The sequence below is a fragment of the Lithobates pipiens genome, unplaced genomic scaffold, assembly GCF_037356315.1.
Source record: "Lithobates pipiens isolate NorthernLeopardFrog02 unplaced genomic scaffold, aLitPip1_a1.2 Scaffold_28, whole genome shotgun sequence".
NCBI lineage: Eukaryota > Metazoa > Chordata > Amphibia > Anura > Ranidae > Lithobates > Lithobates pipiens.
The window spans coordinates 188,512,431-188,540,011 of NW_027507789.1; the positions used below are offsets into that span (position 1 = coordinate 188,512,431).

The 27,581-nt window shown below is 45.1% G+C and overlaps 1 protein-coding gene across 1 annotated transcript; it reads left to right on the forward strand.

The window, feature by feature from the left end:
• Positions 1–26,957, forward strand: LOC143935939 (ADP-ribosylation factor 1-like). Its single transcript, XM_077460155.1, has 5 exons — positions 1–153; positions 18,747–18,908; positions 19,002–19,112; positions 20,608–20,732; positions 21,630–26,957. The coding sequence occupies exons 2-5, from the start codon at positions 18,761–18,763 to the stop codon at positions 21,789–21,791; spliced, it is 546 nt and encodes a 181-aa protein (XP_077316281.1). The 5' UTR covers positions 1–153; positions 18,747–18,760; the 3' UTR covers positions 21,792–26,957.
• Positions 26,958–27,581: the final 624 nt, after the last annotated feature.

A 27,581-nucleotide genomic window follows, 5' to 3' on the forward strand; every position in this document is an offset into this window, starting at 1 on the left:
GGGCGGCTGCGATTGGCTGGAGGCTGAGCGTGCGCAGGAGGGCGGTCCCTCGCCTCTCTTCTCTGGGTGACGTGAGCCGTGGCCGCCATTTCGTGTGACAGAGGAGCCGGGAAGAGGCGGTGGAACAAGGAAGGTGGTGAAGGGCAGACATCGGTAAGAGACGGTAGAATTGGAAATGATTGTACTAGCTGTGATGTGGAGGGGTTGGGGGAGGGGCATCCTGTAATCATGGGGGGAGGCGCACTTTTATCACCCCGGGGTGTCACCTGGGCCTCAGTCCGTGTAATCCCTCCATGGGTGTTCCCTCCTCGTCAGGTCACCCGTGTTTATTAGTACGGGGAGTTCTACAATCTGGATGTTACATTGTATTAATATTACTTGGTAACCTAAGGTATGGGTATTTGGGGTGGGCACACCGTCTTCAGTATTACCCGGATTGTGGTCATGTGGCACAAAGCCCGGTGTGGACTAGACTGCCCCAGGATTCTCGGGGGTATGATTGACAGATCACACGGTGGTCCTTTACAAAGCCTGAGCCCCCAGACATTTCATAGAGGCCAGCCTGACCACACTGAGCGTCCTTCTCCCTCTACCGGGTTGGGTCACTCCTTGTGACTACCGAAGTTGTGTCAAGAAATCCTCCAAGTGGAATTGCCAGAATAAACGTAAAACCCTTGTGATGGCGTAGGAATTTGAGATGGCTTAATTTGCAGGAATTAAGCCTGATCCAAGGTGCGGGAGCCGGGGCCCGAAGGTGCGGGAGCCGGGGCCCGAAGGTGCGGGAGCCGGGGCCCGAAGGTGCGGGAGCCGGGGCCCGAAGGTGCGGGAGCCGGGGCCCGAAGGTGCGGGAGCCGGGGCCCGAAGGTGCGGGAGCCGGGGCCCGAAGGTGCGGGAGCCGAGGCCCGAAGGTTGAGGCCTGAGCCGAGGCCCGAAGGTGCGGGTGCCGGGGCCTGAGCTGAAGTTGCAGAGGCCCGAAGGTGCGGGAGCTGAGGCCCGAAGGTGCCGGGGCCTGAGCCGAAGTTGCCGAGGCCCGAAGGTGCGGGAGCCGCGGCCTGAGCTGAAGTTGCCGAGGCTCAAAGGTGCCGAAGCCTGGCCCTGATGCAGGGTCTGAAGGTGTCGGTTGTACACCTAATGCGGAAATGGTTGCTGACCTCTCTGTCCTATAATGTGTATTTGAAAGAAGTTTTCAGTTTGTGGGGTTCAGGAATTGGTAGAGCTATTCCAGGAATTGGAAATCCAGTTCTGTAACCAGGGGACCTTGAATTGTTCATTCAGTGTGCTGGTTTGTGCATGTAAAGGCAAGATGTTTCTTTTAGAGTAACGAAAGTTTAAAACTCTTGGTAGAATATTTTGTCTGTCGGTGTCCTGCTGGGAAGTTCTCCCTTTTTACAGGAAGTGGGAGAAAATCTCTCCAGGTTACTGGTACTGTTTGGCTATTTGGTTGTAGTGTGCAAATCCCTGGATACAAAAATTCCTCATTTAGGGACTTGCACGCATGGAGGAGTTTACACAATGACAGCATTCATTACTAGGGCCAGCTGTACCCTGCAGGTCTCTCCTAGGCATGGAAATACCTCCCGCAATTTATGTCAGGTGCCCAGAAGTGTTGTGTATGACATCTTGGTAGTCACTGGGCCCTTTGCCGCCCCCCCCCCCCCTTTTGAGGATTTCCCTCTTACTTGTTCTCCTGACAAATCTAAAATGTTGGAGTTCCCCCTACTGGAAACACATCCCTTGGAAATAAGTGCCTAATGTAACTATGGTCCTAGATAACATGTTCTTATTAGAGCCAACCACACCCATTGTAATTGGTGCACAATCATTTTTAGATTTCCTGAGACCCCTTTCACGTTGGGACCACAGCCGCGTATTGGTGCTAAAGTGCCGCTTGTTTAAAGCAGAGGTCCACCCTAAAGTGGACCTTCCGCTCATTGGAATCCTCCCCCTCCGGCGCCACAATTGGCACCTTTCAGGGGGGAGGGGGGTGCAGATACCTGTACAGTACAGGTATCTGCACCCACTTCCGGGATAGCTCTGTGCGGAAAGGGGCGTAGATTACGCCCCTTTCCGCAAGTGCCCGCCCCTTTCCGCAAGTGCCCCGCTGCCTGCTTGGAAACACACAGATCCCAGAGGCAGCGGGGACCGTCCTTATTGCGCAGCGCGACTTGCGAATGCGCAGTAGGGAACCGGGAAATTAAGCCGAAAGGCTCCATTTCCTGATTCCCATACCCAAGACGGCGGCGGCAGGACCCGAGAGACGATCTAGAGATCGGCTTCGGGTGCCGACATCGCGGGCGCGCTGGACTCCCGCTTTTAAGCTGCACTTTTTGGCGGATAGCGGGAAACTTTTAACCCCGAATAAAGGGTTAAGAGCCCATGTTGCAGCGCTTCCGAGGTTCTTTGGAAGCGCTGCCCATTCGTTTCCATTGGTAGTGCTAAATACAGCGCTCCCAAACCGCCCAAAAGATGCTGCTTGCAGGACTTTTCCTAACGCCCCGCAAGCACAACCGCCCCAGTAAGAAAAGTTCCACTGAAATGAATAGGAGGTGGTTTACAGGTGCCAATTCTAGTGCTAAAATGCCTGAAAACTGCCTCAGTGTGAGGTCTGACAGGTGGAGGTGAGATGCTGGATGTACATTTTCAGAAGGTGGACAAGGTCATTGCATGATGCTGATGGCTTGGGTTTGGCAGCTCTCCACAGAACAGACACCTTATTGAAAGCGGATGGGGGGGTCATCCAGGTTGTGAGTTGCATATGTAATCGGCTCAATAAAAGTGTCATAACAATGTCTTGACAGTCCAGTGTCTTTAATAATTAATTAAACTGGTAACCGCAAGAAAACAAAATCCAACCAACACAATTCAGAGGATAGAAAATTCCCCTTCATCAGGGCTGTAGAGAGGGGGTTATAAACGACACGCATAAGAATGCCAATAAAACATGAATAGTAATGTTAAACCTTTGAAGAATCATCATACATAAACGAATAGAATGGATGAGCCAAGGAACAGTACTAGAAGGTGCTTTGAGGGACACTACTTCCAATTGTGAAGCTGATGAAATGGCTCAAGACAACCTACCGCCAAAGGGGTAAACTGTAAAAGAAGCCATAGATAATGCCCAGATTTGTTACCTTGAACCATTTTGTTGTCTTGCATTCAAACGCTGATTGAAATTGAGGTTACCCTGTTACATAAAACGCTCATGATTGAAGGGAGAACTTACTGTGTCGCTGCACACCATCACCGACTCTTTATATCCCATTCATAAAGTAGAGGTCGCTGGGTGGAGCCCGCAGTGTCCCGCTGAGTTCTATGTTGTATATGGTCACATGACTTTAACAGGTCACGTGCTCAGGTCTCTACTCCATGCAAGTTTATTTCCCTTTTGTAAATGGCGCTCTACTTGTGGGGTCTAGAGGTAAGTGCTTTGCCTGTTTGTAACACATCACATAGTTTTAAGGCAGCTGCATTATGAAAGATGATCACCAGTCATCACTAAAGAAAAATTAAGCCCATTTAATTGCAGTAGGTGATCTATTATTTCTGCATACAGTTGTGGTCATTAGGCACTGGTTTTATTTGAGGCCACAATTTAACCAGACTTCCTTCCTGTTAGGATTCCCCGTCCTCAGCCTGATTGTAGAGGACAATACTTTCCTCTACACAATATCAAGCTAAATCAGAAGATCTGTGCTTTTTGCATATCTGAGATTGCAAGTCTTTAGGCTTTGGAGGAAGATGTCACTTTTGCTGATGGCAGTTTAAAAGAAAGTGTGGGGAAATTGCAGCCAGATCTGCTTTTGTACTAATGCCAACAATTTTAGATGTTGCTATAGTAACCCTGAGGGGGAACGCTACAATCATTGTGTACAAAATACCCCCGGTCGTTTTCAATTTGTAATTTGATCACTGCTGCTTCTTAAGCCCCATACACACTATTAGATTTTCGCCAGATTTTTGTCTTCAGATTTACCAAAACCATGTAGTGCAAGCGCCTGCCTGATGCATACAAAATGAAACTCGTAAGGTTTGACCTCATAGTATAGTGCAGGGATATGCAATTAGCGGACCTCCAGCTGTTGCAGAACTACAAATCCCATGAGGCATAGCAAGATTCTGACAGCCACAAACATGACACCCAGAGGCAGAGGCATGATGGGACTTGTAGTTTTGCAACAGCTGGAGGTCCGCTAATTGAATATCTCTGCTATATGGTTTTGGTAAATCCTGAAGACAAAAATCTGCAATAAATCGTGTGTGTGTGTGTGTGTTTAGGGCTTTAGTCTGCACAAGAGCGTGAGGCTACTTAATAGAGCAATGTGGGAATCTTTGTTTGGTGACCATAAAAGCCGTCCTTCCTGCTTTGCTGGCAGTTCGAGAAATGATTGTGTAAAGTTATAAATCTGTACAGTGCCTTGCAAAAGTTTTCACCCCCTCCCCCCTTGGCATTTTTTGTTTTGTTGCCTCACAACCTGGAATTAACATGGATTGTTTGAGGATTTGCAGCATTTAATTTACAGAACATCCCCACAACTTTGAATATCTGTGGGGTTTTTTCTTTTTTAATTGTGAAGCAAACAACAAATAGGACAAAATAACAGAAAAAGTCAATGTACATAACTATTCACCCCCCTAAAGTCAATACTTTGTAGAGCCTCCTTTTGCAGCTATCGCAGCTCCAAGTTGCTTTGGATAAGTCTCTGAGCTTGCCCCCATCTTACCACTGGGATTTTTGCCCATTCCTCCTTGCAAAACTGCTCCAGCGCCTTCAAGTTGGATGGTGTGCGCTTGTGAACAGCAATCTTTAAGTCTGACCACCGATTTTCTATTGGGTTGAGGTCTGGGCTTTGACTAGGCCATTCCAACACATTTACATGTTTCCCCTTAAACAACTCAAGTGTTGCTTTAGCATCCATCTTTCCCTCAACCCTGACCAGTTTCCCAGTCCCGACTGCTGAAAAACATCCCCACAGCATGGTGCTGCCATCGCTATGTTTCACTGTGGGGATGGTGTTCTTTGGATTTGCACCAGAAATAGCGTTTCTTTGGCCAAAAAGTTCAATTTTAGTCTCATCAGACTACAACACCTTCCTCCGTACATTTTGGGAGTCTCCCATATGCCTTTTCGCAAATTCAAAACGTGCCAATTTTTTGTTTTTTGCTGAAAGTAATGGCTTTCTTCTTGCCACTCTGCCATAAAGCCCAACTATAGAGCGTACGGCTTATTGTTGTCCCATGTACAGATATTCCAGTCTCTGCTGTGGAACTCTGCAGCTCCTCCAGCATTACCTTAGGTCTCAGTGCTGCCTCTCTGATACCCTCCTTGCCTGGTCTGTGAGTTTTGGTGTTTGGCTGTCTCTTGGCGGGTTTGCTGTTGTGCCATGTTCTTTCCATTTGGTTATGATAGATTTTATGGCACTCCTAGGGATCATCAAAGCTGTGGATATCTTTTTATAACCCAACCCTGACTTGTACTTCTCAACAACATTGTCCCTTACTAGTTTGGTGAGTTCCTTGGTCTTCATGGCAGTGTTTGTTTGGTTAGTGGAGCCTCTTGCTTAGGTGTTGCAGCCTCTGGGGCCTTTCCAAAAGGTGTGTATATGTAATGACAGATCATGTGACACTTAGATTGCACACAGGTGGACATCATTTCACTAATTATGTGACTTCTGAAGGTAATTGGTTGCACCAGAGCTTTTTATGGTCTTCATAACAAAGGGGGTGTATACATACACACATGCCAATTATCTTTTTTTTTTTTTTTTTTGTTTCTGGAAAGTTTTTTATGTATATTTTTCTAGTTTTACTTCACTAGCTTAGACTATTGCGTTCTAATCCATCACATACATTACAGCCTTTTTTTTCTGAATTATAACAAAATAAGTTAAAAGTTGGGGGGGGGGGGGGGTGAATACTTTTGCAAGGCACTGTATATACAAAAGGTAAAGAGTTGCGGTCTTTCCTTTTACAATATTGGACAGGCCACTTTGCTCTATTTGCATTGATTATCCTTAAACTTGACGTGTGTGTGTGTGTGTGGGGGGGGGGGGTGTTATGGACCCCCTAGGCCAGTGATTGCGAACCTTGGCACCCCAGATGTTTTGGAACTACATTTCCCATGATGCTTAACTATACTGCAGAGTGGATGAGCATCATGGGAAATGTAGTTCCAAAACATCTGGGGTGCCAAGGTTCACCATCACTGCCCTAGGGTCTTGCTTTACCTGGGTGCTGAGTTGTGTTTTGGACCCTTTAGAGTTCTACATCGGAGCATTTTGTTTGTGAAACGTGAATGACAATGTCCATAATACATTAGATGAAAGGGAGAACGTGTTTGCTAAAGGCAGGACTACTTTAGGACAAATAATTATTTTTTTCAGGAGGATCAGTCTGACATTTGTGTATCTATTACTGAAGGCTGCATACATTCTAATGTTTATTTAGCCGGTACATTGTGTCTTTGTTTTGTGTGTGTTCTTTCCTATTTTTTATTCCAGCTATTAGGTTCCATTAAAAAAAATCTCGCCCTTTTGTACACTTGCACAGTGCCTTCAGAAGAGTAATCTGTTGGGTTGCTATTCAGAGGCAATATTACAGATGGTGAGGAGGCACTGTTCTGTTCGTTTCCTGATTTAACCTTGTAAACCACATAATTGCAGCACAAGATTGCCTAAAGCCCCATACACACTATCAGATTATCTGCTGAGTTTTTCCTTCAGATTTACCAAAACCATGTAGTAGAAGGGCCTGCCTGATTGCATACACATTGAAACTCCTAAGGTTTGTCCTCATATTATATGGTTTTGGTAAATCTGAAGGAAAAACTCAGCAGATAATCTGATGGTGTGTATGGGGCTTTAGTCGTGTTCAGCGCCAGTAACACCTGTCAAACGTGCTCTTTAATGTTTAATGCTGCATGTGTACAGCCCAGAGTGGCTGCATGCCCAAGTTCAGCTGGGTAGTTGGATCGTACAACTGCAGCTCAACCACTGGGCCCCCCCCCCCCCCCCCAAACCTGCATGTGTGAACAAAGCCCTCGGGCGTCTGCTTGTAACATCGATCCCCACTGCCACTTGGATTAAAAATCTGGTGTATTCAGGTCTGGGGGAACAAGTGACACTAATGTTGGGGGAGGGGGGGGTCTAGCTGACTCTTATCAGTTGGCAACATTCTTACGTGAATGAAGTGACTGATGAGGAGTTTGAACTTCACTTGCTGCATGCTTGGTGTGGGCCAGTGACTCTTAAAATATTGAAGCCAGGGACGACAAAGTTGCTGGCAATTTCTGAAGGTGGTCAGTGCCAGTTCATCAATCTTTCTCGATGCAGCTTTTCTTTAAAAGGGAACTGCAGGGTTTATACTCGGGTGGCTGCAGCTGTGGTCCGATGCTGCATCCTTCCCCTGCCGCCTCAAAGACCAAAAACTGAGCGATCAAACACCGCTAATTGCTCAGTTCTTGGTCTTCATTGAGCAGAGAACCAGTGACTGTCAGTCTCCACTCTCTGCCCCTCCAGCACTCACTGGAGCCCTGGGCTGTGGAGGGGGTGGGAACAATAGGCTCTGAGAGGCTGAGCCAATGGGGAGCTGGGTGGATCACAACATTTTAGTTGGAATTCCTGGAGTCTGAACTGGCTGAGTGGCATAAGCAGTCAGCAGACTTTAGCCCCTGTTGGCTAAATCTGAGTCACAGGAGTGGTTAGTTCAGAGCTTTGTCTCTTACTCGTGGCTGTATGTGGCATACAGAGTAAAATATCCCTTTTGTGGCATCAAGGAGACACGGCTGCAGCATCATTTTTTGTCCATTGACATGTTTAACAGAATATAAAATATTGATGGGCACACTGCAGGGCTCACCTTATTTCATTATGTCAGCTTAGTTAGGACAAAGTGTAACTGCCTCCAGTGAGTTTTATTGGTACAGTTGCTCGGGTAGCCTCTTGCTCTCATCTGTCATCTTGATTTGGTGTTTCAAATCTGCAGTTTTGATCTTAGGCATTTGGCAAACTTATAGACTAAGTTGAGTGGGTGTTGCATGTTGGTTAATGAGTAATGACCATTTAGCACGTATTGATCAGCCTGTGATGAATGTCCTATTTTATTTTTTTTTCAATATTTCTGTGCAAGAAATACTTTACCGGCGTTAACTGTTAGATGACATTAATCTTGGTGGGATGACAGATTATTTTCCTCTCCATGTTTACTTTTCAGTATGAAGGTATACACACTATATCCTAATTGTTCAGTACAGGGTATTCGTCATCCTGGGTTAGGCTTGTACCTTCAGGTGATTGGATATTGGAAAGCTTTTGGTGACACGCCCCCTGAGCACTTTGTCTATAACCCTGCTGAGTCCCAACTCGGAGTTCTATTGGCAGACAGCTTTTCATTTAAGCAGGACTCGAGGTGAATGGCTAAATGCACAGATGAAATGCATACATATGGAAGCTAAATTATTTAACTTTCTGACTGCCTTGCCGCCATCTTCCCTGAGGGGTGGGCAATGTATTCTGTTTCTGAAGCTCTGTGCAGCCCCCTCATGTGATAATGCAGCACAACAACCTGTGTATGTACATCCAGGACTCGGGAATCCTTTTGTTTACACATTGACATAGTAGCAACAATGTGGGTGCACATAAGCTTCCATCGCTTCTTGGGGTTCTGTCCTCTGGACATTTTATATTCAAGGAGTCTGGGACCAGTGGGCAGTAGAGGCTACATCATCCTTGCCTAGGCAAGAAATACAGAAGTGGAGGGAGAGTAAGCTCAAAAAGGGGGTTAAAAAGGGTGATTTTGTTACAGCAAAACAGTCAAAGAAAATTCCCACATTAACTCGCCAGCCAGTCTGCAACCAACCAAATTAACAGTTGGCGGTAAAAACGTGTTTAGCTAGAACACATTTTCAAGTACACGTGTAAGCTGCGGAGCCGCTCCAAGGCACACTCCATGCAGTCCTTACTTTTGTAAATGTATGAGAGGTTCCATAGAAGAAGCGCATGCATTCTAATACATAAAGGGCATGTGAGCCGGGCGGTAGCCCAGCCCTACCTGGTGAGTTAAGCTAGGAGTTTTCTTTGGTTTTTGTTTTGCATGCGTTGCCCTTCCATGTGCTCCTTGCTGTGAAGGCCAGTTATTAGGTGGGTGGCAGTGGCCATTTGTTACTGATGTAGTTGGTGAGGGGACACTCTGAACACCTTTGCTGCCATTGTGCCATATGCTGGGTGTCTAATGTGCCCCTGAGATTTTAGGATGGGGTGGGCTACCTCCAGTAATCCATACACGTCTACATTAATAGCCCCGCAATCTATTTTTCATTAACATGTTTTACTGCTTTGTATATCTCCTTGTTCTTCTTGAACTCCCGAATCTCTTCACCACTACACAACCCATAGTCCAAAATGGACTTGGAGGCTGGGAAGAGAATGTGTGTGTGTGTGTGTGTGTGTGTGTGTGTGTGTGTGTGTCCCCTTTAAGCTTACACAAGGCTTTTATTTTCTTTACTCCCGCAAGTTCATTGAAGGCGTGTACAAGAGTAGGTGGTTGAAAGAACCTGATTCTTTGCTCGGCATTATGGGCCGGTCAGGTGTTTAGTTTGGAACAGAGCCCAAACTTTCCAGATAAAGGTAATTCTGTATATCTGGTGGACGATTCATAGACGTCCGTTTCTAGCTTCTTGTACAAATGTGAGTTGTACTTCACAAATGCAGCCCAGTGTTTTCTGAATCTTGGCAGCTTCTGTCACGGCACAAAAGTCTTTGGTCAGATCTGAAATGGTTTGGGTTCTTCAATTTTATTGGAGGCTTGTTGGGTAGGTCTGGGGGTGACCTAGCCGGTGCCAATATTTTTTATTTTTTCCCCTGTATGACATCAACGATCCTGATAGACTTGTATGCCTCCTTGGCTGCTGTTTTCCCAATTGATGTGACGCTATTGTGGCACAAACCTAAAGCGGAATTAAAGGCCACAACTTAGAAGATTGTATCGGATTGGTGGCTGGAAGCCATGCAGCTCTATTGTCTCCAGTGAACTCTGTGTTTGCCCAGCTGATGTCCATGTCATGTGCTCTCTGGCATATAGTCATGTGCTGGGCATTCCAGGAAATGCGTCTCAGGAAATGCTGCTATTACGTTCCTAGCTGTAATTTACAGTCTGCATCCTTATCAGACAAATGAGGAACTTTAGTGTCTCATGTATGAAATAACTGACTAAACGGTTCCTTGCTCTCTATGGTTTCCCTTTTGCAGTAGCAATTTCTGCCTTTGGCTTCTGACCTGTCCTAGGAACAGGAAAGAAATGAGGTGTTTGATTGCTGGGATGGTCGGACTTGGTGCGTTAGGCCCTGGGTGACCCAGCTTCTTCCCCTTTTTTTTTTTTATTTTTTTTTACAGCCTATAAGTTTTTATTACCTGCTGCAGTGTTTTGAGATTTTAACCACCGTTTGTCTGTACAGTGGGAGAGAGTCCCTCTTGTTCTGGACCGACATTGCCCAGTCTCATTGCGATCTCACTCCCCTGGGGTGGGGGGTGGGGGGTTCCTGGGACATGGCTCAATCACGGTAAAGAGCTGATGACGTGGCTCTTCACTCATGTGTTCAGCTGTGTCCAATCACAGCTGATCACATGTAAACATAGAAGTGCCGGTAATCGTCTCTCCTCGCCTTACACTGACAGTGTGAGGAGCAGAACCGATCAGCGGCATCCCCTCACAGGGAACACATGTACTAATCATCTGGGCACTTATCAGTGCAGCCCCAACCGTGCCCAACAGTGATGCACATCAGAGAAGGAGAAAAATGTACTTGTTTACAAAAATTTTGGACCCTTTTTTTTGCTACCAAAAAACTGCGGTGATTAAATACCACAAAGATCTTTGTGGCGAAAAATAACAATTTGGCAATGCAGTGTAGCATCGCCGCATAGTTGTCATTCAAAGTGCGACAGCTCTGAAAGTTGGCCTGGGCAGGAAGAGTGTAAAAGTTCCAGGTAGGCAAGTGGTTTAAGTGACACTAAATGATTTTCTTCTCCAAAAAAATCCATATAAATCCACCAAAAGGTCCTGAAATTATGTCTTTATATAGCTGTTTCTTACTGTGCCTTTCTACATCCTGGTTAACATCCTCGGAGCTCCCGACCCTCTCCTTTTCCCTGTCACCACTTTATTTGAAGAGCAGTGTATGGCCCTTGGATTGAGAGCAATAAAAAAAAAATTTTTGTTGAGTTAATACATAGTTGAACCTCTTTTCCTGACTTGTTTATTTTTTTTAAACCCTGAATGTTGGTAGCGTGCATTGCTCTGCATTTGTAGTAATTTATCCAATTGTGTGGAACTGAAAAATCTTCTGCGTATTCTCACAAACTAAAGAGATGTAAGAAGCCAATGTGTGGTTCGGTTTGCTTGTAATTGCAAAACAAAAAATGCCAATTTTAAGTGGAGGCAGCCCTTCACTGTATGGGAAGCTTAATCCAAGAGAAGGCAATAGGAAGTATATATGTTGCTGAGGAGGGGGATATCAAGCAAAGCTTTCCCTCTGCTCCATGTGGGCAAAGGGCTGGTTTGCTTTAAGTGGACTGCATCAGGACCTAACAGCTGTTTTAAAAGCTGATCCAAACGTCATGATACCTATTATTAGCCTTATCCTCTGTGTGTTTGACATCAGTTTACGTTGTTATTAAAGGCCTGACCTAAATTTGAACTATAGGCAAAACTTTTTGGTTAGAGTAAGATGGGGTTATTGTTTTGGACTTTTACATTGATCTCCCTCTATCGCCACTTCACTTCTTCTTCCGTGTGCCCTCTATCACTGTTTGCCAATATATAAGATGTGCTTTATTGCATTTTTTATTTTTTTTGCCGCTCAATGAGTAATACCTATACATTAGAGGTACAGGTTCCTGGCCGAGAGGAATGGGTTAAGAAGGCTAACTGGTTCCCGACCAGCGCTCACCGATGTACGTCGGCAGAATGGCACAGGCAGGCATATTGGTGTACAGGTACGTCCAATCTTCAATGCCGCCCTGCCATCGCGAGCGCGCCGCTGGCCGGGAACACCGTGAGTCCGGTCGTGGGTCCCGCGGACTTGATCGCCGCGGGCATACCCGCGATCGTCTCACAGGACGGCTGAATGGAGGAAATGCTGTGTAAACAGCATTTCTCCATTCTGCCTAGCGATGCATAGTAGTCCATTATGCTTTGCCTTTGCAGGGAATGAAAGAGGAAGTAAACTCATCAGGGTTTACTTCCTCTTTAATGGGATTTTTTATTTTTATTTATTTTTTTACCAAAAACATGTAGCAGAATACATTTTGGCTTAAATTTATGACCAAATTAGATTTTATTGGATTTCTTTTAAAATGGACTAAAGCAAATAGTTTTTTTTCCAAATTTCTGCTTTTATTTTTATTTTTTCACTCATATCGCAAAAACTAAAATGGAGTCGTGAATAAATACCACCAAAAGAAAGCTCTATTTGTGTCAAAATGATAAAAGTTTAATTTGGGTAAGGCATTGCATGACCACGCAATTTTTATTGAAAGTGCGAGACCCCTGAAAGCTGAAAATTGGTCTGGAAGGAAGGGGGCAAAAATGCCCAGTATTGAAGTGGTTAGTGGTCTCTGGACTGGCCCACGACGTGTACGCCACCTATCACTAATGGAACACATTTGCCAATTACTACTGCGTGTAGTACCAACATGCTAGCATCCTGATTTTTTATTTTTTTTTATTTTTTTTCCTGTAAAATTAAAAGTTTCACTTGAACGCACCTCGTACTTTAAAGCGGAGGTCCACCCTAAAATGGACCTCCGCTCATCGGAATCCCCCCCCCCCCCCCCCCCCTCCGGCGCCACAATCGGCACCTTTCAGGGGGGAGGGGGGTGCAGTTACCTGGATAATCCAGGTAACTGCACCCACTTCCGGGCTAGCTCTCTGCGGAACGGGGCGTACGTTACGCCCCGTTCCGCAAGCGCCCGCCCCCTTCAGCAAGTGCCCCGCTGCCTGCTGGGAAACGCACAGCTCCCAGAGGCAGCGGGGACCGTCCGGATTGCGGCTCGCGCATGCGCAGTAGGGAACCGGGAAATGAAGCCGAAAGGCTCCATTTCCTGATTCCCATACCCAAGATGGCGGCGGGACCCTGCAGCCGAGCGAGCGATCGGCTTCGGGTGCCGACATCGCGGGCGCGCTGGACAGGTAAGTGTCACTATTTAAAAGTCAGCAGCTGCAGTATTTGTAGCTGCTGGCTTTAAAAAAAAAAAAAAAAACGCGGAGTCCTGGTGGACTCCCGCTTTAAGGACTAAGCTCCACCAACTGCTATCCCCTGTCCAGTATGATGGCCTCTGTTTCCAGCCACCAACATGGGGTAGAGGGGGTGTATTTAGTAGGGGTGCACCGAAGGGGTTTTTTGGTGCAGAAACCGATACCGAAAATGAAAAATACACTAGGCCGAAAACCGATACCGAAACAGCACCGATACCGAAAATGACTGTTTTCAAAAAATATTTTTATACAGGAGGTGGTCAGAGGCTGGGGACATGGTACAGGAGGTGGTCAGAGGCTGGGGACATGGTACAGGAGGTGGTCAGAGGCTGGGGACATGGTACAGGAGGTGGTCAGAGGCTGGGGACATGGTACAGGAGGTGGTCAGAGGCTGGGGACATGGTACAGGAGGTGGTCAGAGGCTGGGGACATGGTACAGGAGGTGGTCAGAGGCTGGGGACATGGTACAGGAGGTGGTCAGAGGCTGGGGACATGGTACAGGAGGTGGTCAGAGGCTGGGGACATGGTACAGGAGGTGGTCAGAGGCTGGGGACATGGTACAGGAGGTGGTCAGAGGCTGGGGACACGGTACAGGAGGTGGTCAGAGGCTGGGGACACGGTACAGGAGGTGGTCAGAGGCTGGGGACACGGTACAGGAGGTGGTCAGAGGCTGGGGACACGGTACAGGAGGTGGCCAGAGGCTGGGGACACGGTACAGGAGGTGGCCAGAGGCTGGGGACACGGTACAGGAGGTGGCCAGAGGCTGGGGACACGGTACAGGAGGTGGCCAGAGGCTGGGGACACGGTACAGGAGGTGGCCAGAGGCTGTGGACACGGTACAGGAGGTGGTCAGAGGCTGTGGACACGGTGCAGGAGGTGGTCAGAGGCTGTGGACACGGTGCAGGAGGTGGTCAGAGGCTGGGGACACGGTGCAGGAGGTGGTCAGAGGCTGGGGACACGGTGCAGGAGGTGGTCAGAGGCTGGGGACACGGTGCAGGAGGTGGTCAGAGGCTGGGGACACGGTGCAGGAGGTGGTCAGAGGCTGGGGACACGGTGCAGGAGGTGGTCAGAGGCTGGGGACACGGTGCAGGAGGTGGTCGGAGACTGGCGACCTGATAAGAGATAAGTGCAGCCAGTGTGTGTTGCCCCCTGTGATGCAGCCAGCAATGCCCCTCTGCAGTGAAGAGAGCCATCTGGTTGAATAGAGCGCCGGGAACATCACAGCTTTAATTTCAATAGCTGTGTGTTCCCCGTCGCGCGCCGTCACACACAGCCCCTTCCCCCTTGTCCAGGCACTTTGATAGACAGATCACCCGTCCAATCTGGACGGGTGATCTGTCTATCAAAGTTCCCCGGACAAGGGGGAGGGGCTGTGTGTGACGGTGCACGACGGGGAACACACAGCTATTGAAATTAAAGCTGTGATGTTCCCGGCGCTCTATTCAACCAGATGGCTCTCTTCACTGCAGAGGGGCATCGCTGGCTGCATCAGTCCTGCACTATTCACCCCCATCATGGGAGGCACCAGGGGCGGGGGCGGAGTTCCGCGCAGGCCCTGCCCCATTTTCGGCTCAATTATCGGTTGTTTTTTCCTTTCGGCAAATTGCCGAAAAGGGCATTTTCGGCCGATATGTTTCGGCGGCCGAAATTTCGGTGCATCCCTAGTATTTAGCTCAGGCCCCTAGTAAGTGTAATGGATTTTTGGAAAGGGACCTCAGTTTTGGGATACATACTCTACATTTTGATCCCTGGCAAAAAAAAAAATATTTTTCCAGGAATAGGAAATGTCACCAAAAAAAGGTTGTGGTTGCACATAATCTTATAAAGGTTATTCTGTATAATGCAATAACAAAAATCTGTGGGTTGACATGATGAATGAGGGAGTAAGCTGTGTGTCACTGGGATGTGCAGTAACCACCGTATGTGGGTTTTTGTTCTGCCAGCACACACAGAACTGTGATAGACATCCGCCTACATTGTAGTACTTTGCGTTGTCATTGCATTCTTTGCGCTGTATGAATCATCAATAATTGCTAAGGCACAGATTAAGTACATGGTATCGGGCTCAGAATTTTTCTGTTTGGCACATACACCAAGCTAGAACAATGTACAGTATCTCACGAGTGAGTACACCCCTCCAAATTTTTGTAAATATTTTATATCTGTTCATGTGACAACTTTACATTGTAGCAAAGTAGTGAGTGTACAGCTTGGCCGCAGGGCAGTATTCCAACATAACGTTCCCAAACACACCTCCATGACGACCACTGCCTTGCTAAAGAAGCTTAGAGTATAGGTGATGGACTGGCCCAGCAAGTCTCCAGACCTAAACCCTATTGAGCATCTGTGGGGCATCCTCAAACGGAAGGTGGAGGAGTGCAAGGTCTTTAATATCCACCAGCTCTGTGATGTCATCATGGAGGAGTGGAAGAGGACCCCGGTGGCAATCTGTGAAGCTCTGGTGAACTCCATGCCCAAGAGGGTTAAGGCAGTGCTGGTAAATAATGGTGGCCACACAAAATATTGACACTTTGGGCCCAATTTGGACATTTTCACTTAGGGGTGTACTCACTTTTGTTTGCAAGCGGTTTAGACATTGAAGTGGTTGTAATGCCTAGGACAAAAAAAACCCTGAAAGACAAAGGCGTAATGAGCTAGTATGCTATGCATACCTGAGATCGAAGCCCCTGCAGCCGTCCTTGTACACCGCTCCGGAGTTGCTTCCGGGTATCGCTTGCTCCAGCGCTGTGATTGGCCAGAGCCACAATGACATCACTCGCTGAAGCAACGGCACATAAGTGCCGTTGCTTCAGTGCGCATGTGCCGATGTCCGCAAATACAGGGATATCTCCTAAACCGTTTAGGAGATATCCATGGTAGCTACAGGTAAGCCTTATGTAAGTGTTTACAGACACTTTAATGGCTGTGTTGTTGTTTTGAGGGGACAGCAAATTTTACTTATACAAGCTGTACACTCATTACTTTGTGTCATTTCTTCAGCGTTGTCACATGAAAAGATAGAATAAAATATTTACAAAAATGTGAGGGATGTACTCACTCTTGTGTGATACTAAATATTATAGTACAGGGTGGATATGATTTAAAACTGGTAAAAAGGCTTTTTTTTTTTATTTATTTTTTTATTTTTTTGAGCAATTGTCAGCGCTGTCCCATTCACTTTAATGGGACGGCTGGTGATGCGGCAGTGACGTAAGGTGAGGGACGTGGCAGCAGAGTGGATGCCCGCTAACAGGCGCTGCCATGATCAATGCAGTGCATGTTATCTCAGCTTGTAGAGCTTGGATTCAATGAAGGAGTTTAGCAAAAATGTAAATATTGCAGAATATACAGCCTCACGCTACATAACCAAGTTCCATTTCATGCTGAATAAACGCAATTATGAATGTATCTTGCATAGAAAACATCTTTTAGATACTTTTATTTTAAATAAATTTGATCATCAAATTGGATTAAAAAAAATAAAAAATTTTTAATTCCTATTTTTATCCACCCTGTGAGGAATCTGGGTGAAGATCTGTGTAGGGATACATGAGGATGCGCAGCTCAGTGTACATTAGTTGGCAGGGAGAACCATTTATAACGGAAACTATCTGTCGTGAAAACCCAACCGGTCAGCATTATTTGAAGCGAGTTGGGTTTGTCGTAAAACCAGATTTGGCCGATGGGTGGTGGTGGAACCTGCATTTGCATCAGTCTCCCTGACCAAATGTGAGTGCTGTTGGACTCCATTCACACCTAGGCGATTTGAATCGCTACATTTCTGTCTGCGATTCCAAATTGTGGCAATGACACATTTGCAGTGCCCCTACTACACTGCAATTGCTGCAAATTGTGACGCTGTTGCCCAAAAGAAACTCCTTCTTTTTGAGGACAAGGTTGCAATTTTGCTGCGATTGCAGTGTGATTTATGGCAGCAGAATCGTTCCGTGATTGGGGTGTAATTGAGAAGTAATATCACTGCAAATACATCCCGCTGCGATTTAGAAATGCTGCGCCTCAGCCCGATTTCAAATGTGTAGTATTTGTCGCCTTGTGCATGTAGGAGATCTTTTTGTATATCTGGTTGGTGTTACTGCTACAACCATTTTGGGTATTATAACACATTGCGTTTTCCTGGCCCTTAGTACGTCTTCACTGTTGGTGCAGAGATGTACACGTTCTATCCACCTTCTCTGTCCCTGACCCTTTGTGCTGATGTAACATTAAGCGTTGGCTATGTAGCTTCTGTTCTGTATACGAGCTTTATGTTACATCCACCCCCTTGTTCCTGTTAGCACAGTACGTTGGTGCGCCGACTGTCGGATGTCTGAAGTTGCCATGACAACCGTTCCTTTCCTTCTTGCACTGAATCTTCCTCTGTTGTAATGGACAGTGAAGGACGTTTGTTAGCTGACCAAGGAAACTGTCCTTGTAAAAGAAGCATGAGATGAGGTTTTATTGTGCTTGGTGCCTAAAAGGGCATTTTTGTTTTCTTTTAAATGACAGTTTACTTTTACTACTAAATAGCTTATTTTTTTTTTTTCCTAGTAAAATGCATTGCATGGAGACTTGTTAATTGATATGAGTTGGTCAACTTGCCAAAGGGAGGCCGTAGATGGCTTAAGGGCTCGTTCACACTTGTACAGAGATTGTTTTTTTTTTTTTTCAGTTCAGAAAACCACCGATCTGTACATGGGCACACAGGAAACCCTTCGGGTGAGCCGTGGTGTGGACATCTACAGCGTTTCTGCATTTTGCCGTCCCACACCGCAGCTCACCAGCAACTACACCATTACATTCAGCTGCAGTGTGTAGAAACTGAAACTAATTAATGTCACTGACATTTTAATAAAGTTTTAAAGCGGAGGTCTGCCCACCGCTGCAAAATGTAAAGGCCAGCAGCTACAGATACTGCAGTTGATGACTTTTAATGGGACACTCGCCCGTCCTGGAGTCCAGTGATGCCAGAACCTGGTAGTGAAGCATTATGGCTTCACGCTGGGCCCCTACCGCGCATGCATGAAGCACCACTTTGCTCTCCTCCTGGCCTGACGCCGGGGGGGGGGGGGGGGGCCGAGCTGCTGACGTAATTTCCTGTGGCCCAGCCTCCTGGAAGTGGGGACAGGTATCCGCAAGGCTCACCCGCCAAGAGACTGCATAATTGCATGCGGCCCAAGAGGTTAATGTAGACTTGTAACGTTGGCTGCAGGTCCATGATAATGGTAGCTTGTGTGTGTTTTTGAGCATTGCTTGCTTTTACAGGGCTGTATGTTGGGACATAGCTGCACATATTGATTTCACTTGTACTAATAGTCCTTTTATGATGTGTCATTAATATAAATCGATCATTATATACATATGTGTAAACACAGCAATATCATGGAATTCCCTTGTGGTGTGGAAAGACTGGCTTGAGCTTGCATATGAAGCTGTATTAGGTTTTTTTTTTTTATCTCCATTCTTACCTGCTGCTTTTTTTTTTTTTTTTTTATCAGAAAAAGACACTACAATGGGGAACATGTTTGCAAGTCTGTTTAAAGGCCTCTTTGGCAAAAAAGAGATGAGAATACTCATGGTGGGATTGGATGCTGCCGGAAAGACCACCATCCTGTATAAGCTGAAGTTGGGTGAGATAGTGACCACCATACCCACCATAGGTAAGCTATGTCCATCTATCATTTTTTTTTACTTTATTGCCCTGTGTCTAAAACCATTGTTCGTTCTAACGTGACTTTTTTGTTGCTTTTCAGGTTTTAATGTTGAGACTGTAGAATACAAGAACATCAGCTTTACTGTCTGGGACGTTGGCGGTCAGGACAAAATCCGGCCTCTGTGGCGTCATTATTTCCAGAACACTCAGGGTAAGTATCTTTGGGGTAGTACTGTTACTTCCCACCAGGCTTAGATCAGCATTGATTTCCCTTGCGCAGATATCTTCCAGGTGCCTTAGTTCCCTTCTACAAGCTTTATCTTGATTTGTCCTTGATGTGTGTACACTGTATATATGAGTCACTCAATTAAAAGCAAGCCTTAACCTGAGCAACAGTATAAAATCATCCATTATTGATATATCTTACAGTAAATATTGTGCAGCTGCTGATTTTGTCGGTGCCCATTTATTTTCTATTGCGCAGTTTTATGTATGGAACTTCTGCCACTTGCTCCTATGGCCTTTGTGAAACAATCACTTTAATTATAAGCATTAAATGCCTAACAAACTCCTGGGCACAGTCACATGTGTGGAGGTGGTCTGCTGCTTTTAATTGGGTATGCAAAGGTGTGTGGTTGGGGACCCCCCCCCCCCCCATTTGCTACATTTAAAAGGGTTGTAAAGGCAGAAGGTTTTTTTATGCATTCATTAATGCATGAATTTAATTTATTCTATGCATTAAGATATAAAGCCCCCCCCCCCCCCCCCCTTAACACTTACCTGAGGTCCCTCTCTGTCCAGCAATGTCCACGAGTGTGTCAGCCGTCTGAGATTGGCTGAGGCACAGCAGTGGTGCCATTGGCTCCACTGTCTGTCAGCTAGCCAATCTAGTGCAGCTGTTCAAAGTAACTAATCAGCTTCTAACTTCAGCTTGTTTAAAGTGTAAGTTCACCTTTACAGAAAATCTGGTGAATTTATCCTTGAAAGCTTTGACCATAAGCCCCCATTCACATTGGTCAAAGAGGTCAAATCTGAGCTTGTTGCTGGCAGTAGCAGCATCCCAATCAGTGCAGTGCCTCAAAGTCTGCATTGCATCGATTTCCAAAAGTAGTTCCTGCGCTACTTTTGGCATCTTCAGGGACGATTTCAGTAGACATCTGTGCATGAACCCGCACAGATGTCTTTCAAGCCGCCCCCGAAGTAGTACTAAAATGCGGCTTTGAAATTGAACTTGCAGGATTTCAAAGCCGTACCAGACCTTTATCCAAGCATGCAGCCCTGAAAGTCGGGAAAGGGGGGTGTGCACAAGTGCTTTTGGTCCCTCAATTTAGGGGGTCGGGGGTGCTTTAAGGCAGAGGGTGCCTCTTCCCCACAACCTTGGGCAGTGGTTGTCTGCAGGCAGAGGGCTTATCGGAATCTGGAAGCCCCCTTTAAGTCCCCAGAGATAGAGCTAGCTCTATCTATAGAGAGAGGATATCTCTATCGATATATTTTTTTTTTATCCTGAGGAATGTCAGGATTGACCCTGTATGGAAGTGGTTAATGATTCTGTCACTGATGTGTTGGCACCAGTAACGGTATTGTTAGTGGGACATGGGCTTAATGGACACATTCCTACAGTTTTTTTGTAAAAAAAAAAAAAAAAAAATGGTGCTTTCAGCTTGGTTAGTAAGAAGTAATTGTTAATCTGGATTTCTTCTATGCAGGTCTCATTTTTGTGGTTGATAGTAATGATCGAGAGAGAGTTAATGAAGCCAGAGAGGAGCTATCGAGGATGTTGGCAGAAGATGAGTTGCGGGACGCTGTACTTCTAGTGTTTGCGAACAAGCAGGTAATTTTAATCTTTATTCATTCGTATAGTGTCATATTATGTCTGCATAGAGGTCTCATGCTATTGGGGTTGCTAGCTGAAATCACTCCATCATCCATCTTCCAGTGTCTCAACTGACTGGCTTACGTTTTTTATTTCAAGTCTCTATATCCAGGTTACTTGTAGATTTGTTTCCCTCTTAACCTCAGAAATCACTTAATCATTTATCTCTACAGACCACTGGCGCCAGCACTTGTTGATAGCAGTGTATGTCTTGCACCCCTTTCACACTTTTGCGACTTGTCATGGGACTTTAGACATCAGTCGCATGACAAGTCATGCCTCATGTTTTCCATTGATAACCATGCATATATGTGACTTAAGTCATTCATGCACTACTTTGGTCCTGCTTTCATGCACTTTGAGGGCCATAGACTTTAATGTTGGCCCCCAAAAGTTACATGGAAGTTGTACCTGAATTTTTTACAAGCAACAGTGGCTCTGACTTTGCAGAGGGACAGCAAGTCACATCCAGGTTGCACCCTTCCAAAGTTTGTCAAAGTTGTACAGGTGTGAATGGAGCCTTTATGTTTTCATAACTGTCAGTTTTGTGGTCTCCAGCAATGTCTGTGGTGGTTTGCTGCCTGAAGTAGAGTAGTCGTTAGAGTAGCCATTTCCTTGGTTTGAGGAATGATGGTGTACAAGCAGCTTCACTACATTAGGTGATGCTACTTGTAGTCTGCACTGCATGAACTTGACTGAGGGCAAGCAAATGTATCAGTCAGGCATGATAAGAACCTGTATTTTGTGTAAAAAAATGTTTTTACGTCTAATATATCGTAAGCATTTTCTTGGGAGCAAATGAAACAAAAAGCTTTGTACTTGCATATATTTGACATGCTTTCTTGTTCAATCTAGGATCTCCCCAATGCCATGAATGCTGCAGAAATCACAGACAAATTGGGCCTGCATTCCCTGCGTCAGAGGAATTGGTACATTCAGGCAACCTGCGCGACCAGCGGTGATGGTCTGTACGAGGGCTTGGACTGGCTGTCCAACCAGCTGAAGAACAAGAACTGATCCCTTTCACAGTGAAACCTTACCCTCTCTCCGCCCCTCTTCCACCCAACTCCCATCCTGTTCAACATCTTGGCAGAGCTGGCCAGCGCCTCTGCTGCCTCGCAGGCAGGCATGTCATTTCTACGCACATCTGTGTTTATAAATGTGTGTGTGCACGCCTGTGCGAGTGGGAGCAGCAATCTCACACTGTGCCTTATACGTGCTTCGCAGTATTAACCCCTTCTGAACACACCACTACCCACCACTTCCAACAGCCTGTGTACAGCTTACCCCTAACTCCATTCTCCAACCACTCAATTAGTAGTGACTGTAAATGGGCTACTGGGCAACATCCTATACTGTTGTAGGCCAAGTCGCCCTTATCGTAATGAAACTGGATTAAAAAAAACTCCAGAAAGATCCAATATGGATGAATGTTGCACATCATTTTGTGATCCTGATCCATAGATGTTCACCTGCATTGAGTCAGTCTGGCTAAAGTCTGGCTGGGTCTAGTAAACTAGAGCAGGGATATGCAATTGGCGGACCTCCAGCTGTTGCAAAACTACAAGTAACGTCATGCATTGGCTGTCAGTCTTGCTATGCCTCATGGGACTTGTAGTTCTGCAACAGTTGGAGGTCTGCTGATTGCATATCCCTGCTTTAGAGGAAGACATGGCAAGTAGAATGTGTTTCTGATTTGCATTTTGCTGCTGATCTATGGATCAGGGAAGCAGTGGTTAGTACAATTTAAATTAAACTTCATCCTCCTTCCCATAATGGAACCTTGTGGAGTTTTTAAATCAGTGAGTTGCTGGTCTTAAAAAGAACTTTGGACCTCATGCATTATTGATCTGAAGAAAGGATGGGGGAGGTGATGCAGACAGTTGGTTCAGATCCTCCCGAAAATGAGGCCTTCTAGTGTACTTTCCCATAATGGGAAATTTGTATTGGAATTAGACCTTTTAATCTGATTCAAAATTGAAAGTAATCCCATATAATGCCCTTCCTTGCCATTTAAAACATGTTGTCTAGTAGCTAAACAGTGACGGTAGTTCATAAGATAATACTGCATGCAGAAATAAGATAATAGGCGTTTAGGGTTACTTTGTGACTAAATCATTGTAGTTTCTCATAGGACATCTGCAAGTAAACGAAAAGGACAGTAGCTATGAATGTTTTACTTTGTACTGCTAATCAGTAGGGGCTCTGGGTCTCATTTTAAGCAAAAAGGGGCTTAATAGCATGTGTTGGCATAACTTTGTGGATTGGGTATAATGTATATTGAAACATATGTAGTCATTAATTCGATTCCAGAACTTATTTGCACTCCCTGGACTGGTGTATGTACTGCAGGTAAAACAAGATGGATTCCTATAAGCATGTGATTGAAAAATTGTACCATGATTGTCTAATTAGACTATGATGATCACATGTTTTACTTTAATATTGCCTGGACAGAGCTGCTTTTTTTTTTTTTTTTTTTTTTTTTTTGTTTTTTTTGTTCTGAATTTCCATGTGCAATAAAGCGGACCTCTCGGCAAAAATTATTTCGCTCAGATATATTCCTTGAAGAGTTTTAATCTACTTTGTGGGCACCAAATGCTTTTGCATACCATGATGACTTACCTGTGCTGCACATTACCTGTGCTGAGAGTGGAGCTGTGGGAGGGGCCCAGAATGCCCACCCTCTACAGCAGGGGGCAGATACAAGACCAGTCACCCTGCACAAGCAGAGAGAGTGGTCTGCAATACAGGAAACTCCTGCAGAGAGGGAAAGTCCAGGAGTTTTCATGCTGGATTACTGCACAGATTTCAAGGAAGTACACAAAGCACAGCACATCACATTTAAAGTACAAATGCACACATTTCTTGTATTTAATATATTTGTTTAGCCAAGATTGCAGCTTTAATTTGTGGTCACCATCTGATCAGGTCTAGTGATAATACGTCTGCTGTATAACGTCTATGCGAACTGTAAAAAGCCACACTGGAGTCATGACATGCAGAGGGGACGCTTGACTGGAAAGTAATTTAACAAACCTACAAACATATCTTTGTGAGACAACATGCACTGCAGGTTTATTTCTGTTTTTTGTTTTTTTTTTTCCCCCTGAATACCTCAACCTGTTTTCAGCACTGTGTTTACATGCACACCTGTTGCAGCCATTGCGATTTTAATTTATTGGCAGATATCTGAATAAAATGTGTGCCCCCCTCAGTCATACATGCATGTGACATCGCCAGTCTGGCTTACATAGGCTCTTGAGATGTCTGCTCCCACTCTGAAGCATATTTTTTGGTATGGCTTATTCCATATCTGGAAGGAACATACATATTCTAATTTACTAACTTCATCCATATATTAAACCCAACTCATCCGTGTTGCGGTCCCCGGCCCCCTTTGTCTTTCTCATCCAAAGGGCCCGATGCTTGGACATTTAATAATGGGAGGGGAGGGGTGTACAGGTGAAAGGGAACACTTCTTACAGAAGGCTGTGTAGATTGCAGACACTGCAGGTAATTTTGGTTCAAACTGGCAAAACGCATGGCCTGGGGCCAAGTCCATTAGCCGTGCTTGTGGACCTTGGTGTGTCCTGCCATACAAAGCGCTCAGGTCTTGAGGACATTGAACACTGCATAGTCTGGATGTATTACGAATGTAGGCGGATTCATTAAATATATAAATATATAATTTTGTAAATCTTTTGACAGTTCACTGAAGTATTAAAATAAAATGGCTTTGTTTAAAAACAAAAATTTAAATATATTTAATCGGGGAAATAGTGATTTTGATTCCCGAAAGTGGGAGGGGGGTGTAGTCCAGTTTTGTGTATGCTTAGGCACGACTGCAGGTTGTAAAAAGTTAATAAATTCCTATCTTTTTGCAGCTCTCTGTACCCTGTGTAACAAGGTCTGAACACCAGCAACGCAAAGGTGAAAGTTGATGGGTGCTTTTGGTCTTTTCTTTAAAGAGATGTGTCGGGAAACAGAACACCCGGGTGATAAGGCTGTGATTGAAGCAGCTGTTCCTAAATTTGTGTCCCATTCTAGTTTTCCAGGGCAGTTATGCTTAACCTTCAGTCAATGGATCTTGGATTTTGTATGGCAGATGGGTTGGGGAAGGACGGTCCCCTTCTGAGCCTAAACACATAGGTGTTTGCTTTGTGAAAATGTCCTTTAGCCGCAGCGTTCTGAAATCAGTGCTGTGTAGGGGGTTGAAGTTAATCTAAGTAATCCTTGGTGTAATAATTTTTATTTGTTAGGTGTGTGTTTTTTTTTTTTTTAGTTTGTGTGAAGTTGTGTTTGGTCTTTTTTCCCATGGTGCCTTTTTTTGAGATGCAGAAATTCGTACAGTAGGTTGTCTATGTACAACATCAGTGGCCAGGGACCTAATGTCATTGGTGGCTGTGTTTTCACAAATTGGAGGGGATTTATTAAAACTGGTGCACACAATCTGGGGCAGCTGTGCATAGTAACCAATCAGCTTCCAGGTTTTATTGCCAAAGCTTAATTGAACAAGCTGGCATTAGAAGCTGATTGGTTACTATGCATAGCTGCACCAGTTTTAGTAAATCTTCCCCATTGCGCCCACCATAACTAAGATGGCATTTCTTATTTTTAGTTAAGTTGACCATGGAATTTGAGGAAAGCAGAATAGGAGGGTAGGGTCATAACCCATGAATGTATACCGATAGATAATTTAATAGGGCAAATACCGCACTAGGTATGAAGCATGACAATATTTGAGACTAGTATGCATTCCTTTAAGCACATCCTTACCCAATCGGGAAGAAGCAACACGCTTTAAAGTGCAAGTCCTGGCTCTTCCGAACCAAGCTCAAACCTGCTCCCACCCTCCTTTTTCTAACTACCCTGTAGAAGGAAGATGCTTATACTTGCCTATTCTTGGAGCGATCCAGTCACATGATCTCTCCAGCGGCTGAAACCGGCTGAAATGCCCGTGTGGTGGAATCACATGTAGGCTTACTATGGGGCATTCTTTGTCTTCCTACCTTGAACCCACTGACTATCATGTGACTGGACCAGAACATCCTCAGAATGAGTAACTAAATGCATCTTCCTTTAACAGGGTAGTTAGAATAAGGATGGGAGCAGATTTAAACCTAGTTAGGAAAAGTCTGGACTTCCACTATAATGCTCCCCTCTCCAGCAGTGCATGCTCGCATACCCTTCACTACCCTGGCAGGTGCAAAGAAAATACATGATGCTTCTGGATATTGAGTATGTGTCCTATTTAACTTCCCTTTCTGTGATGGTACTGATGGATGGTGATTGGCCAAGCTCTGTCAGTTTGGGGTGGGTAGGTAGTCCTCAGCCCTTGGTAAACTCGGACTAGAGCAACTCAGAACTTAAACAGGGCTCCTTTACTTCACCAATACCTGATACTTCTGGTTATGGAAGAGCATTTGCCTCACATTCCTTTGGTGTGACAGCACTGGTGATTGGCCCAGTGCTGTCACTTCAGGGAGGCAGTTCTTGGCCCCATGTATGACTTGGGGCTTACGCTGGGCTCGGTTTCCTCTCTTTCTGTAGCTAAATGGAGTGACCATGAAGGTAAAGTTGAGTATGCACTACTGGGGGCAGAAGAGGTTAAGCACACCTGTTGCTTTGCCCTTCATGGTAAAGCACGGATTTATTTTAAACCCCGCAATCGGAGTTTAGTTTGATTTTAGGACAGTGTGGCTTTTAAAGAAAACAAGATGGGACCCGTCTGACCTAGACCTAAATAATTAGTGAATTGGCATCCTTTAATATCCCACAAACAGACCTTCCTTTAGGGAGCCGGTTAACTTTTTACATATTTTGCTTTTGCAGCAGTGTGGTGATCACTGTTTTAAACAAGGGTTTTATTATTTTAAACCATGGTTTGAATCTCTAGAACTGTTTTCACTGGGGAATTGGGATGTAGCTCTTATAAATTAAAATACAAAAAAAAACATATATACTTGAGTCTGTACATGAGACAGTTTTCATATCTTCATGCATAAAGAGCATTTGAGCTTTAAAGCAAAACTTTTTTTTTTTCTTGTATAAAACGCATATGAAAGTGAAATACGTGATGTACAATTGGACCTATATTGAGTTACTTTTCTTTTTGTTTGTTTTCTAACCATGTTGTAATTTGTCTGAAATGCTCTATATTAAAGTTCTGTACTGAAATAACTTGTGTGTTCCTTCATTTGTATGCCAATCATCAATTTTCTTCATTTAGATCAGAGGTCTCCAAACTTTCTAAAAGGGCCAGTTTACTGTCTTTCAGACTTTAGGGGTATAGAGTGTGCCCAGTGGGAGTAAACCATGTCCAATATTTGGTATTTGTGGGAGTAATAGTACCCCATTGTTGGTGTCAGTAGCAGGAATAGCTTAAGGGCAAGCAAAGGCTGCAGTTTGGAGACCACCAATTTGATATCATCCCTTGCATTGGTCAAATGTGTAATGGCTCCTAGCAAAAAAAAAGGAAAGTTTGTCCTGAAAATACTTGCTGATTGGCCATGATCAGAAACTGAAGTGGGGTGTTGAAGACTTCCATGTAGGCACTGCTCCAATTTTAATTTTCTGGTTGGTGTTGTCTAATGGAGAAAAATTCATAATTTCCAGAAGCCGTCTCAGGAGGCATTTTACAGGTGTAGCCAGCGACTTGCTGATAAGGTCAGTGAAGGAGGATGATGTGGAAGAAGGGGCTGAAGAATCCTTTGAACTTAGAGAGGATAAGTAGGAAAACTGGAACCACTAGATAAATTTCCCTTTCCGTGAGACTGGGGAGCTTCTGAATGGTGGAGCCACCAT